At 34.8% G+C, this 15,565-nt stretch overlaps 1 protein-coding gene across 1 annotated transcript; it reads left to right on the forward strand.

Moving 5' to 3' along the window:
• Positions 1-11,340: 11,340 nt before the first annotated feature.
• Positions 11,341-14,452, forward strand: LOC139895845 (uncharacterized). Its single transcript, XM_071878396.1, has 7 exons — positions 11,341-11,603; positions 11,880-12,056; positions 12,154-12,303; positions 12,482-12,583; positions 12,660-12,730; positions 12,819-12,886; positions 13,946-14,452. Exons 1-7 carry the CDS (start codon positions 11,418-11,420, stop codon positions 14,179-14,181), a joined length of 990 nt encoding a protein of 329 aa, XP_071734497.1. The 5' UTR covers positions 11,341-11,417; the 3' UTR covers positions 14,182-14,452.
• The last annotated feature ends 1,113 nt before the right edge of the window (positions 14,453-15,565 follow it).

Below are 15,565 nucleotides of genomic sequence, written 5' to 3' on the forward strand. Positions count from 1 at the left end.
AGTATCTGGTTTTATGAGCTTCTCTAAGTACCATTTCTCTCATATCTCCAAATTTTGGTACCCAAATTCTTTCAGCCCTATACCGGGTTCCGTCTTCCCGAATATTAAGATGCTTCTATGATCCTTTGGGTATTTCATCCTTTAAATTTCCTCTTTTAAAACTCCTTGTTGCGCCTCCTTTATTTGAGTAGTAAGGTTAGTGTGAATCATTATATTCATAGATTTTACTCGAATGGGTTCTCTGTCCTTTCTGCTCAAGGCGTAGGCTACCACATTTGCCTTCCCTGGATGGTAACGAATCTCAAAGTCGTAATCATTCAACAATTCAATCCACCTACGCTGCCTCATATTCAGTTGTTTCTGATTAAATATGTGTTGAAGACTTTTGTGGTCGGTATATATAATACTTTTGACCCCATATAAGTAGTGCCTCCAAGTCTTTAATGCAAAAACAACCGCGCCTAATTCCAAATCATGCGTCGTATAATTCTGCTCGTGAATCTTCAATTATCTAGACGCATAAGCAATTACTTTCGTTCGTTGCATTAATACACAACCAAGACCTTACTTTGAGGCGTCACAATATATCACAAAATCATCATTCCCTTCAGGTAATGACAATATAGGTGCCGTAGTTAACTTTTTCTTCAACAATTGAAACGCTTTTTCTTGTTCATCCTTCCATTCAAATTTCCTCCCTTTATGCGTTAATGCTGTCAAGGGTTTTGCTATTCTGGAAAAGTCTTGGATGAACCTTCTGTAGTAACCAGCTAGTCCTAAAAATTAGCGTATGTGTTTCGTAGTTTTCGGGGTTTCCCACTTTTCAACGGTTTCAATCTTTGCTGGATCCACCTGAATACCTTCTTTGTTCACTATGTGACCGAGGAATTGAATTTCTTCCAACCAAAATGCACACTTTGAAAACTTAGCGTACAGTTTTTCTTTTCTCAGCAACTCTAGCACTTTTCTCAAATGTTCTTCGTGCTCTTGATCATTCTTCGAGTAAATAAGTATGTCATCGATGAAAATAATGACAAAGTTGTCAAGATATGGCCCGCACACTCGGTTCATGAGGTCCATGAACACAGCTGGTGCGTTAGTCAATCCAAACGGCATAACCATAAACTCGTAATGACCGTAACGCGTCCTAAAAGTAGTCTTTGGAATATCATCCTCCTTCACCCGCATTTGATGATATCCAGAAAGTAAATCGATCTTCGAATAAATAGACGAGCCTTGTAGTTGATCAAATAAGTTGTCGACTCTCGGTAGTGGGTAGCGGTTCTTGATGGTAAGTTTGTTCAACTCTCGGTAGTCGATACACAACCTGAATGTACCATCTTTCTTCTTGACAAACAAAACAGGAGCTCCCCATGGTGATGTGCTTGGTCGAATGAAACCACGCTCTAAAAGTTCCTGTAACTGACTTTGTAATTCTTTCATTTCGCTGGGTACGAGTCTGTATGGAGCACGAGCTATTGGTGCAGCTCCTGGTACAAGGTCTATTTGAAATTCAACGGATCGATGTGGGGGTAATCCCGGTAATTCTTTCGGAAATACATCGGGAAATTCTTTTACGACGGGAACATCACTGATGTTCTTTTCTTCAGGTTTAACTTCCTCGATGTGTGCTAGAATGACGTAACAACCTTTTCTTATTAGTTTTTGTGCCTTCAAACTACTAATAAGATTTAACTTCGCGTTGTTCTTTTCTCCGTACACCATTAAAGGTTTTCCTTTTTCACGCATAATGCGAATCGCATTTTTGTAACAAACGACCTCTGCTCTCACTTTCTTCAACCAGTCCATGCCAATTATTACATCAAAACTCCCTAACTCGACTGGTATTAAATCAATCTTAAACGTTTCATCACCCAGTTTAATTTCTCTATCCCGACATATATTATCTGCTGAAATTAATTTACCATTTACTAATTCGAGTAAAAATTTATTATCCAAAGGCGTCAATGGGCAACTTAATTTAGCACAAAATTCTCTACTCATATAGCTTCTATCCGCACCTGAATCAAATAAAACATAAGCAGATTTATCGTCAATAAGAAACGTACCCGTAACAAGCTCCGGGTCTTCCTGTGCTTCTGCCGCATTAATATTGAAAACTCTTCCACGACCATGCCCATTAGTATTCCCCTGATTCGGGTAATTTCTAATAATGTGGCCCGGTTTTCCACATTTATAATAAACAGGGTTGGAATTACTTGCTCTGACACTATTCGTTTCGGCATTACTTGTTCCGACATTATTTGTTCCTTTAGTTCTGTTAAACTTTGGTCCGTAGACCTCACACTTTGTCGCGCTATGACCATTTCTTTTACACCTGCTGCAAAATTTCGTGCAAAACCCCTGATGATTTTCTTCACACCTATGACATGGCTGTTTTTGGTTTTTATTGCCGTTGTTGTTATTGAGGTTGTTGTTGGGATTGTTATTGTTGTTGAAACGGTTGTTGTAGTTGTTGTTGTTGTTGGGATGTTTGTTGTAGTTATTGTTAGAATTGCGGTTATTGTTGCGATTGTTGTTGCGGTTGTTGGGATAGTTGTTGCGATTGTGGTTGTAATTGTTGTTGTTGTTGTACTGGTGACTCTTGTCACCGTTTTCCTCCCACTTCCTCTTGAGTTGTTTCGTGTTGGCTTCTTCGGCCGCCTGCTCTTTAATTCTTCCCTCAATCTGATTTATGAGTTTATGAGCCATTCGACTTGCCTTCTGTATAGAAGCGGGCTCATGTGAACTCACATCTTCTTGAATCCTTACTGGTAACCCTTTTACAAATGCGTCGATCTTCTCTTCTTCATCTTTGAATGCTCCCGGACACAATAGGCACAACTCTGTGAATCGTCGTTCATATGTGGTAACGTCGAACCCTTGTGTTAGTAACTCTCTAAGTTCTGCCTTGAGTTTATTGACTTCGTTTCTAGGACGGTACTGCTCGTTCATCAATTGCTTGAATGCCGACCACGGTAGTGCGTAAGCAGCATTTTGTCCTACCTGTTCAAGATAGGTGTTCCACCACGTTAACGCAGTATCTGTGAAGGTATGCGTAGTGTACTTAACTTTGTCCTCTTCAGTGCACTTACTTATGGCAAACACCGATTCGACTTTCTCGATCCACCGTTTCAATCCAATTGGTCCTTCAGTTCCATCAAATTCCAAAGGTTTGCAGGCAGTGAATTCTTTGTAGGAGCATCCTACACGATTTCTTGCGCCGTTAGCTGCATTGCTAAATTCAACATTATTATTGGTATGTAGCGCAACCTGTACTGCAGCTATGTTTGCAGCAAGAAAGGTACGAAATTCCTCTTCGCTCATATTCATGGTGTGTTGAGTAGCCGGTGCCATTTCCTTCAAAATAGCCAACAGAATCGAGTTAATCATACAGAATATTAAGAGTAGTCAATAGTATTTCGTAGCATAATATGAACTCATTTATAAAAGCTTTTTCTTCATATTAGCGTTTTATAAGTTTAAATTCGGGTACTACCTACCCGTTAAGTTCATACTTAGTAGCTAATATACAATTCAACTACTACAATTCCATATGAAAAACTGATTATAATAATATATCACATACAAATATTCTTCAAACTTACAACTTCGCTATATTACATATAACATGAAATATAGCACACTATGATACATGACAGTTTTGAAGATGAATCTAGTTAATACGCAAGTTGTTCAGCAAAGGAAATAAAGACACGTAATTCATAAGTCCAGAAATAAGTCATGCATTCTGCTTTTACTAAGACGACTTCCCATCCTTGGTCTTGTGGAAAATAACCGTTATGACCATTGGCTAGGTAGCATGTTGTAATGTCGTCAAAAGGACGAGGGTTTTGTAATGTCCAACAGCCCGGTAATAATCTAAATACCTTGTTTCTCACCCCAACTACTGAATCCGTCACTTGTGGGAAGGTTTTATTTAAAAGTTGCAATCCGATGTTCTTTTTCTCACTTTGGTAAGAAGCGAACATCACTAACCCGTAAGCATAACATGCTTCTTAATGTTGCATGTTAGAAGCTCTTCTAATTCACGAAATCCTATGTTGGGATATGTTGAGTCAAAATAGGTTCTTAACCCGTAGCGTAAAATTGCATTTGGGTTCCCCGCATTTAATGCTTTAAAGAAAACACTGCGTAACTTACGGTCTCCCCAATGTGATATACCCCACCTATCAAAGGAAAGCCTTTTATAAACTAAGGCATTTCTGGAAAGTCTTTCAAATGTTTAACAAGTTAATTTCGCCATAACTAAATGTGCTGATGAATTCTGACCGACTCTAGACAAGATTTCCTCAATCGTATCCTCTGGTAGGTCTTCTAAAATATTCGGTTGTCTACCCTTAACATCCATTTTGTTTTTATACTGTAAAATAGACAAGGATTAGATTCATAAAAGATAATTAACAAACAATACAAGCAATTTTTACATAGAACATAAAAGTACAAGCACACTACAATACATATAATATACAACATGATTACAACCCTCTAATCTGAATCACTGGTTTCTTCTTCTTCGGACTTGGTTCGTTTTCCTAATTTTCTAGGAATATATGGTGTTCCTCTAATACGAGCCGTCGTTTTCCATAATGATTAAGAAAAACCTGGTAGTTTAGAGGTTCCCGGGTCATTGTTACATTTTAGAAAATACGGATGTTGTTGATACATATAAAGTTCATCGGGGTTGGAATCGGGTTTCTCTATTTTTATACCTTTTCCCTTATTATTTTCTTTCGCTTTATTAAATTGGGTCGAGGTAATTTCTATAACATCATCGAAATCCTCATCTGGGTCCAGTTCATCAAAAAATTGGTAATCTTCCCAATATTTTGCTTCCTCGGCGGAAACACCATTGACTATTATTAACTTTGGTCCGTTGGTTGAGGATTTTCTTTTATTTAATCGATTTACTATAGGTTTCAATATTTCTTCCTCCGGAACCTCTTCTTCTTCTGGTTCCTCCTCTTTCGATTCCTCCTCTTCTGGTTCCTCTTCTTCCGGTTCCTCCTATTCTGGTTCCTCTTCGGGAATTTGTGAATCTTCCCAAAATATATTCGGCTCTTCATTATTATTAGGTGAATCAATGGGATTTGTACTAGAGGTAGACATCTATTACACAATATCAAACACGTTAAGAGATTAATATATCACATAATATTTACATGTTAATAATATATAGTTTCCAACAAAAAAAATGTTAACCAATCGTTTTTGAAGAAAGACACGGTCGAAGTCCAGACTCACTAATGCATCCTAACAAACTCGGTAAGACACACTAATGCAATTTTTTGGTTCTCTAAGACCAACGCTCGGATACCAACTGAAATGTCCCGTTCATATTGATTATAAACGTTCCATATTAATTGATTTCGTCGCGAGGTTTTGACCTCTATATGAGACGTTTTTCAAAGACTGCATTCATTTTTAAAACAACCATAACCTTTATTTTATCGATAAAGGTTTAAAAATGATTACGTAGATTATCAAATAATGATAATCTAAAATATATCGTTTACACACGACCATTACATAATAGTTTACAATAAGAATATATTACATCAAAAATAAGTTTCTTGAATGCAGTTTTTACATAATATCATACAAGCATGGACTCCAAATCTTGTCCTTATTTTAGTATACAACAATGGAAGCTCTTAATAATCACCTGAGAATAAACATGCTTAAAACGTCAACAAAAATGTTGGTGAGTTATAGGTTTAACCTATATATTATCAAATCATAATAATAGACTACAAGATTTCATATTGCAATATACATCCCATACATAGAGATAAAATTCATTCATATGGTGAACACCTGGTAACCGACATTAACAAGATGCATATAAGAATATCCCCTATCATTCCGGGAAATCCTTCGGACATGATAAAAACGAATTCGAAGTACTAAAGCATCCGGTACTTTGGATGGGGTTCGATTCGCCCAATAGATCTTTCTTTAGGATTCGCGTCAATTAGTAGATCGGTTTACTAATTCTTAGGTTACCAAGCAAAAGGGGCATATTCGGCTTCAATCATTCACCCATATAATGTAGTTTCAATTACTTGTGTCTATTTCGTAAAACATTTATAAAACTGCATGTATTCTCATCCCAAAATATTAGATTTTAAAAGTGGGACTATAACTCACTTTCACAGATTTTTACTTCGTCGGGAAGTAAGACTTGGACACTGGTCGATTCATGAACCTATAACAAATATGTACATATATATCAAAGTATGTTCAAAATATATTTACAACATTTTTAATACGTTTTAATGTTTTAAGTTTATTACGTCAGCTGTTCTCGTTAGTAACCTACAACTAGTTGTCCACAATTAGATGTACAAAAAATAAATTGATATATATTATCTTGAATCAATCCACAACCCAGTGTATACACGTCTCAGGCTAGATCACAACTCAAAGTATATATATTTTTGGAATCAACCTCAACCCTGTATAGCTAACTCCAACATTACTGCATATAGAGTGTCTATGGTTGTTCCAAATAATATATATACATAATATATTAGAATACATGTATAATACAATATAAGTTAGCTAGGATATGATTTGTATAGAATTGTTACAATATTTCCCGTAGCTACAACAATCAAAAAAATATCCAATCTTGTTTTACCCATAACTTCTTCGTTTTAAATCCGTTTTGAGTGAATCAAATTGCTATGGTTTCATATTGAATTCTATTTTATGAATTTAAACAGAAAAAGTATATGTTTATAGTCAGAAATATAAGTTACAAGTCGTTTTTGTAAGAGGTAGTCATTTCAGTCGAAAGAACGACGTCTTGATGACCATTTTGAAAAACATACTTTCACTTTGAATTTAACCATGATTTTTGGATATAGTTTCATGTTCATAAGAAAAATCATTTTCCCAGAAGAACAACTTTTAAATCAAAGTTTATCATAGTTTTTAATTAACTAACCCAAAACAGCCCGCGGTGTTACTACGACGGCGTATATCCGGTTTTACGGTGTTTTTCGTGTTTTCAGGTTTTAAATCATTAAGTTAGCATATCATATAGATATAGAATATATGTATAGTTGATTTTAAAAGTCAAGTTAGAAGGATTAACTTTTGTTTGCGAACAAGTTTAGAATTAACTAAACTATGTTCTAGTGATTTCAAGTTTAAACCTTCGAATAAGGTAGTTTTATATATATGAATCTAATGATGTTATGAACATCATTACTACCTCAGGTTTTGTGGATAAACCTACTGGAAATGAGAAAAATGGATCTAGCTTCAAAGGATCCTTGGATGGCTTGAAAGTTCTTGAAGCAGAATCATGACACGAAAACAAGTTCAAGTAAGATTTCCACTCGAAATAAGATTGTTATAGTTATAGAAATTGAATCAAAGTTTGAATATGAGTATTACCTTGTATTAGAAAGATATCTTACTGTAAATAAGAAAGATTTCTTGAGGTTGGATGATCACTTTACAAGATTGGAAGTAAGCTAGCAAACTTGGAAGTATTCTTGATTTTATGAAACTAGAACTTATAGAATTTATGAAGAACACTTAGAACTTGAAGATAGAACTTTAGAGAGATCAATTAGATGAAGAAAATTGAAAAATGAAAGTGTTTGTAGGTGCTTTTTGGTCATTGGTATATGGATTAGATATAAAGGATGTGTAATTTTGTTTACATGTAAATAAGTCATGAATGATTACTAATATTTTTGTAATTTTATGAGATATTTCATGCTAGTTGCCAAATGATGGTTCCCACATGTGTTAGGTGACTCACATGGGCTGCTAAGAGCTGATCATTGGAGTGTATATACCAATAGTACATACATCTAAAAGCTGTGTATTGTACGAGTACGAATACGGGTGCATATGAGTAGAATTGTTGATGAAACTGAACGAGGATGTAATTGTAAGCATTTTTGTTAAGTAGAAGTATTTTGATAAGTGTCTTGAAGTCTTTCAAAAGTGTATGAATACATATTAAAACACTACATGTATATACATTTTAACTGAGTCGTTAAGTCATCGTTAGTCGTTACATGTAAATGTTGATTTGAAACCTTTAAGTTAACGATCTTGTTAAATGTTGTTAATCCAATGTTTATTATATCTAATGAGATGTTAAATTATTATATTATCATGATATTATGATATATTAATATATCTTAATATGATATATATACATTTAAATGTCGTTACAACGATAATCGTTACACATATGTCTCGTTTCGAAATCCTTAAGTTAGTAGTCTTGTTTTTACATATGTAGTTCATTGTTAATATACATAATGACATGTTTACTTATCATTTATCATGATTAAACATAGTGTAACAATATCTTAATATGATTCATATGTAATTAGTAAGACGTTGTTATAACGATAATCGTTATATATATCGTTTTGAGTTTCTTAATTTAATAAACACAATTTTATGTATATAACTCATTGTTAAAATACCTAATGAGATACTTACTTATCATAATATCATGTTAACTATATATATAATCATATATATGTCATCATATAGTTTTTTCAAGTTTTATCGTTCGTGAATCACCGGTCAACTTGGGTGGTCAATTGTTTATATGAAACTTATTTCAATTAATCAAGTCTTAACAAGTTTGATTGCTTAACATGTTGGAAACACTTAATCATGTAAATAATAATTTTATTTAATATATATAAACATGGAAAAGTTCGGGTCACTACAAAAGGCAACTCAAATACAAATGCAAACAGAAACGCAGAAATGAGTAAGTGATTATGCGCTATGCTCAAACATTACGGAGGCCTGCATAAAGAATGTTTGCGAAGATGTCCCGCACAAACATTGCGGATATGTCGGTGCTGCGCGAATATTAACTCCGCGGATATCCGAAGCCTATAAATAAGGAGCTTGACCTCTCATTTTAGGTTGTTGATTCTGTGCAATTGCCAAGGTTTTTATGGTTCGCTTGTGAATACGCCAAAACCTTAATCATAATCAAGCCAAGGTAATGCAATCAAGACCGGGACATGGTGATTGATCACTGTAATCTAAGTGAAAGACGATCATAAGGTCCCAAAAACATTATCAACATCATCATCCTCCCCTCATTGCACTCAACTGCTAAATTAGATCGTAGCATCTAATTTAGGATTGATCAATATGTCTGATGCAAAATTAGAAGGTTTTATCATTTGTCGCGCATCAAAAGTAAAGGGCAAACTTATAGTTATAGTTTCTACTATAAATAAGCCTTTAGGGTTTGCAAAATAAACTCACCAAATAACGAAAAGCATAAAACACAGTTAGGTTGTCCTCTCATCCGCAACAAAGTCTCTCCATTTCAGTTATCTTTCAAAAAAGTGTTCAAGTACGTTTGATCGTTTGATCGTTTGATTTTCCGTTCTTAATCTGATTATTTGTTATTAATGTTTATAATCTGATTATCATGTTCGGTATGATCAATTTACTTGTTTTAGTTTCATATACATTTCTCTTATAGCTTTAGATGTGACTGATGCATATTTGTAGTGTCGGAAATATACTTGTAAATCACCATCGAGACTAATTTGTTTTTTGATTTTGCAAAGAAGGAAAAATAAAACTAAATGAAGGGGAATTAAAAAGGAATGAGATCATTGAATTTTATAATTTATTCACTTTTTCAATTTTACGCAGTTTTATTATGGGTGATGATCCTTACACCAGTTCTTTTTTTCCATACACCACCATATAAATTTTTTGGACACTTTTACCCTTCTCATTTATTTATCCTTCAACACCGTATTTTTCTAACCTAATTAAACACCAAATAAGCAATTAAAATAACAAAAAGATTAAAACCTGTCGATTTTTTTTTTGATAAATTGAACCTATGAATGATACGCATATTTATTTTAATTACATCCAATTTGAGCACATTGTTACAAAGCACCAAATCACCATCAAACAACAATATTAACATAAACTGGGTTTACAATTCATTATCCTTGCAATTCCTTCACCAAAGCTGAAATAGTACACTCATTACCTTATAATCAAACAACAATACAACAATTGGGTTTACAAACCCTAAATTCGGATTGAGACCCATTTATTTACAAACTAATTGGGTTTCAAATCGTTACTTTGGATTGAATTCACAAAACGGTTTACACAAATGAATTGGATTTGCAAAAAGAATTGGGTTTGAGAACGTCATTAGCTTCAATTACAAAACGTACATCTCGAATTATGATGGTTAATGGCGATGATTAAGGACGGCTCGATTGATGTTAGATGTGAACCCTTACCAATATCTCGATGGACGATATATAACTTTAGTTTGGAAAAACTTTCAATGATTTTTTCCTACACAGTTGTTGCTGATGAAATAGGTTATAAAATGAAAAGAAAGCTATTCATGTTGTCTAATTAATTTCAAAAAGAAAAAATTAGAAGAAAATAAAGGTGCAGGGAAAGAGTGAGTATAATTCTAAATTATTTAAGTTTCGTGATACGAAAGGTGTGAAAGGGCAAATATAAACAAGGGTAAAAGTGTCTAATAATTTTTATCAGTGGTGTATGACTAAAAAGAAGTGGTGGAAGGATCACCACCCTTTTATTATTGTAATATGTCTATTTTACTCATTTAAATGTGCAGTTTTTTTCCCTAGCGATTTATGATTTGTTCTAAATTATAGTTATTGTTGCACTTTTTTTTGTCAACCAACATCATAAATGTTTGCATCTATCAGTGGTTGTTGTCAATGCACTTTGAATATTTGTACATTTGTCCAACTGTCCCTATTGAATTGAATTACGGAGTATTAAGTAATCGCTATGTATAATAGTTTAAAACGTGTTAAAAATAGCTATGTATAACAGTGTAAAGAACGGTTTTTTAACTCTTTAAGGCTACGAATAGGAAACTTTATATATAATATAATAAGAGTAATTAATAATTAATAATTTATTATAATATAATATAAGGGGATGATTCTCACACACACTTTTTTGATCCTCACACACCTATTTTAACCTTTTACTCTTCTAATAATACTCGATTATTGTGTGAGAATATCTCCATATAATAAATAAATAAATAAATAAAGGAGTAATGTGGGGTCCGACGTTGTTTAATAGCGTCATCGTCAAAACCACGCATGGTCCAAAATGCCAAAATTGGATACACAGAAAACCATGAACTGCTTTTCTGCCTTTGCGCAAAATAACGAAAAAACAATATTATTATTACTACAGCATTTCTTTCTTTTTTGAATTTTGAATTTTGAATTTAGTTGCTTCGTGATTCGTGAAACCGCTCGCATCTAGGCTTTCTAATTTCAAATTCTCTTCTCAGTTTGTTTACTTACATTATCACTTTCCATTATTAGATAACGAGAAAATAAATATAGAACGGAGATATGCAAACGGATGCAAGGGTAGGGGTGGTTGAAGGCGGTGGATCCCCCCATAAATTGGTCACTCGGCCTGTACAACATCACCGATCGCAGATCGGAGCGGTTTCTCAACTCATCGCCGGTGGTGTCGCCGGCGCCGTTAGCAAAACGTGCACCGCTCCTCTTGCTCGCCTCACTATTCTATTTCAGGTCATTACTTTCAAATTATACGATTGAAATATAAATTTATTTAAATAAGTCAAGTCCTGTTTATTTGTGCGTATATATTTGTGTATTCAAATATAGTTCTTGTTGTTAACTATAGGTTTCAGAAGAAGTAATATCGGTGTTATGATTCATTATTAGGATCACAGTCCAAACTTAATTTAAGGGAATTAATATGCGTAGTGTTTAATTAATAGATTGTTACTATTGCTATACATGACATTAAACCTAATTTAAGGTATTTATAACTTAATTGTGCAGGTACAAGGAATGCACTCTGATGTTGCTACTTTGAAAAAGGCTAGTATATGGCGTGAAGCTACACGTATTGTTAATGAAGAAGGATTTCGCGCATTCTGGAAGGGAAATTTGGTCACGATTGCTCATCGGTTGCCTTACTCATCTATTAGCTTTTACGCATTTGAACGATATAAGAATGTAATTAGAAAAAGGGCTTTGCTGGAATATCTTTTACCATCCATATATTTTTTTAGCAGATTTCGTTGTAATGTGACAACATCTTTAACTTTTGCAGTTACTACAATTGATGCCGGGAGTGGGAATTCACGAACCGAATTTTGCTACAGACGTGTTTGTAAGACTTGCAGGTGGTGGCTTAGCTGGTATAACTGCTGCTTCTGTAACGTATCCTTTGGATCTCGTTAGAACACGTCTCTCAGCACAGGTTAGAATTTGTGGTGTGTCCCTCGTATGCATATTTGTGATCCAATAAATTGTAATTCACAACCTTTTGGCGTACTCCACATTTTAATTGCAACACTTGATAATCTATTACTATGATCTGAATTTTTTTTTTTTATAGGAAAATCCTTATATAAATATATATGTTTTTGGTATTGCAGACTAAAGTAAATTACTATAGAGGTATATGGCATGCTTTATGTACCATTAGCAGGGAAGAGGGCATCTTTGGACTTTACAAAGGACTTGGTGCTTGTTTATTGGTATTTATTCTGTAATTGATGGTGTTTAGTTATCTTATGTATATGCTTTTCTTCCTTCTAAATACATGAATTACAGGGTGTGGGTCCCAACTTAGCAATTAGCTTTTCAGTTTACGATACTGCGAGATCTTTTTGGCAATTACAAAGGTAACTGTTACTTGATATCTATCTATTTTCTTCATTAGTGCACAACATTTCATAATTTTCAAACTCTGATGTTAATGTTCTGTAACAGACCGGATGATTCTACGGTCATGGTGAGCCTAGCGTGTGGCAGTCTTTCGGGAATTGCATCATCAACAGGTTAGTGATTACAATGTTTTAAAACAAAACCAATTAAAAAATGTTGGTGTTTGAATTGTTGGTTGTTAGTTTCCTATAGCCATCATTGATGCTTTGGCTGCTAAGAGGCAGGGAACCATTTAGAACAATTATGGTTATCAATTTCAATAATCTCTCTTTAACTTCATGTTACATTTAACATGGCTCTTGAAAACTTGCAGTTGGCTTTTGTAGGGTGACTACAGGCTAGCCACCTTTGTTTATGGAGTCGAAAAATGTGAGAGGTGTTCCTCTTTTGTTTGAGGTATGTTTCTCTTGTGGCTTCTTATGGGGGAACGATTAAAAACTCAAGATAAATTGAAGGCATGGGATTTACGGGCTAACCCGGTTTTAAAATGTTTTTTTTGCAAGGATTGTATGGACTCTCATTCGCATTTGTTCTTTAAATGTGTTTTCTCGGCTCATGTGTGGAGGCGAGTTTGTTCCTTGATGAGATTTCGGATGGATAGTGATGATTGGAAGGTTTGCAGAGATACTTTTGTTCCAATAGCTCATCGCAACTCGTCTCCAATCGTGGTTGTTAAGCTGTGTTACGCTGCTACGGTCTACTATATATGGCAGGAGAGGAACAATCGATTGTTTAAGGGTAAGCATCAAACGGTGGATCAAGTTTTCGAGTTGATTAGATCGAATGTGCGGTTAAAATTGATGACGATACGGTTCAAGTCAACGAGGCAGGCTAATGATGTTAAAGCGGATTGGCAACTAGGCTAGAGTCTTATTTGTCGTTTTGGTTCTAGTTTTCTATTTTAGTTTGCTAGTGGGTCGTTTATGCTGGGCTGCTAGGTTTGCTAGTAGCAGCTGCTCCTCATTGTTACATTCTTTTTATTATTTTTAATAATATTTGCCGGGGTAACCCTTTACCCAAAAAAAAAAACTATACTTTTGCACTGTATGGGTCCTACCCTGTCTCTGAGTTGTTACAAGTATATGGTGGTACTATTATCTATATTGGAGGGTATATTTGGTATATGACTAGTGCTCTAACGCTTTACATACACTTTGAGCTATATCTTGCAGTATCATTTCCTTTGGATCTTGTGAGGCGACGGATGCAGTTGGAAGGAGTAGGTGGCCGGGCTCGAGTTTATAAGACGGGTGTATTTGGAACTTTTCGACACATAATACAAGCTGAAGGCCTGCGTGGCTTATACAGAGGAATATTACCTGAATATTATAAGGTGGTACCCAGCATCGGTATCGTGTTTATGACCTTTGAGAAACTTAAGCAAGTATTGACAGATATTCAGATATAAATGTTTCAAAATATCCATATGGTGATCATGAAGTTGCTTAGTTAAAACATTGGAGGTTTGCAACAAAGAAGTAAGGTACTCACTGTTTAACATTTTACCCTGTGATTGTAAGTGTACAAACATTTTACAGTTGATTATATAGCAACTTCAAAAGGGGAAGTCAAGATGTATAGCTTACAAGCTCCTCCAATGTCACTAAAAATAAGTGTGAAAATTATGTATATTTTTACTTTGTTGGGTGACCATGTGTTGTAAATGACTCATATTGATCCATTCTTAATTTTTTTTTTTTAACAGCGATTGGGATCACCCGAGAGGACTAAACAACCCGTTGCGATCATCTCCCGTTTCGACTATGCCGATGCAGCGATAATAACCCCGCCCCCATCGCTGCCCGGGAGGAAACCTTGAAACCGATCCAAGGGCACGGCCAAGTAAAACCCCCCTCCCCTTTACCCCCCAAACGATATGGGAAAGGTGCCATGGGTAGATACTTCATGGCAGGGATGAAATTGTGTTTTTAATATGTAGCCAACGGGGGTCGAACTCTTAACCTCCTCTAAAGGAGGCAAGCCACCAACCGCTGGACCACATCACAACTTCTATTGATCCATTCTTATTGAAGTGGGTTGAATTTATCCCTTAAAAATTAACAAAGCACCGTACATATTACTCATATTGATTCATTCTTATTGAAGTGGGTTGAATTTACCCCTTCGAAATAACAATAACTAAGCACCATTCTCTCCGTTAGACCACCCCCTATGGTTAGTTACCCGTCCGTTACCCGCTCATTACCCGTCATTACCTGTAATGAACCATAGACACGAGCTAGTTACCCGCTTTAGTTACCCTAGTTACCCGCTTTAGTTACCCGCTTCCATCATGGATTTAACGGAAGTATGAAGGTTGGTTATAGTAATTGTGGGTCCCAATGGCTTTTTATTGTTTGGACTTAATGCTTTATTGCTTGTACATTGTATATTAAGAGGAATATTTTTTTAGCCATTATAGAAAGTGTTTAGTTATGGGTTAGTTATAGAATATTGGTGTTGATGTGGCGCTGATGTGGAAGGTTAAGAGGATGAATAATTTAGTTACGATAGGGAGTGACCTTACACTAATAACAACAGTGCACCATTTCTCTGTTTGCATATGTGTATTTGCAAGCTATTATATATAAAAAAATTACTATTTTTAGATTTTCACTTATATAGATGTGCATTTTAATTTAACACAAAATATTGAGTTACACACAAGTAACGTGCTCAAAATCTAATATATACATAAATAATAAATCAAAAAGTGTTATAATTTTGTAGGCTTATAACTTCCTTTAATAGCCTGGTTCTTGACTGTAGACTACTAATAAGTATATAGAGGG

The sequence above is a fragment of the Rutidosis leptorrhynchoides genome, chromosome 3 (genome assembly GCF_046630445.1).
Source record: "Rutidosis leptorrhynchoides isolate AG116_Rl617_1_P2 chromosome 3, CSIRO_AGI_Rlap_v1, whole genome shotgun sequence".
Taxonomy (NCBI): domain Eukaryota; kingdom Viridiplantae; phylum Streptophyta; class Magnoliopsida; order Asterales; family Asteraceae; genus Rutidosis; species Rutidosis leptorrhynchoides.

What these genes read in the sequence shown, in the direction of transcription:
- LOC139895845 (XM_071878396.1), top strand. Translation starts at nt 11,418, where the DNA reads ATGCAAACGGATGCAAGGGTAGGGGTGGTTGAAGGCGGTGGATCCCCC. An exon ending in GCCTCACTATTCTATTTCAG is followed by an intron (nt 11,604 to 11,879) that starts GTCATTACTTTC and finishes TTAATTGTGCAG; the next exon opens with GTACAAGGAATGCACTCTGA. An exon ending in GAACACGTCTCTCAGCACAG is followed by an intron (nt 12,304 to 12,481) that starts GTTAGAATTTGT and finishes TTGGTATTGCAG; the next exon opens with ACTAAAGTAAATTACTATAG.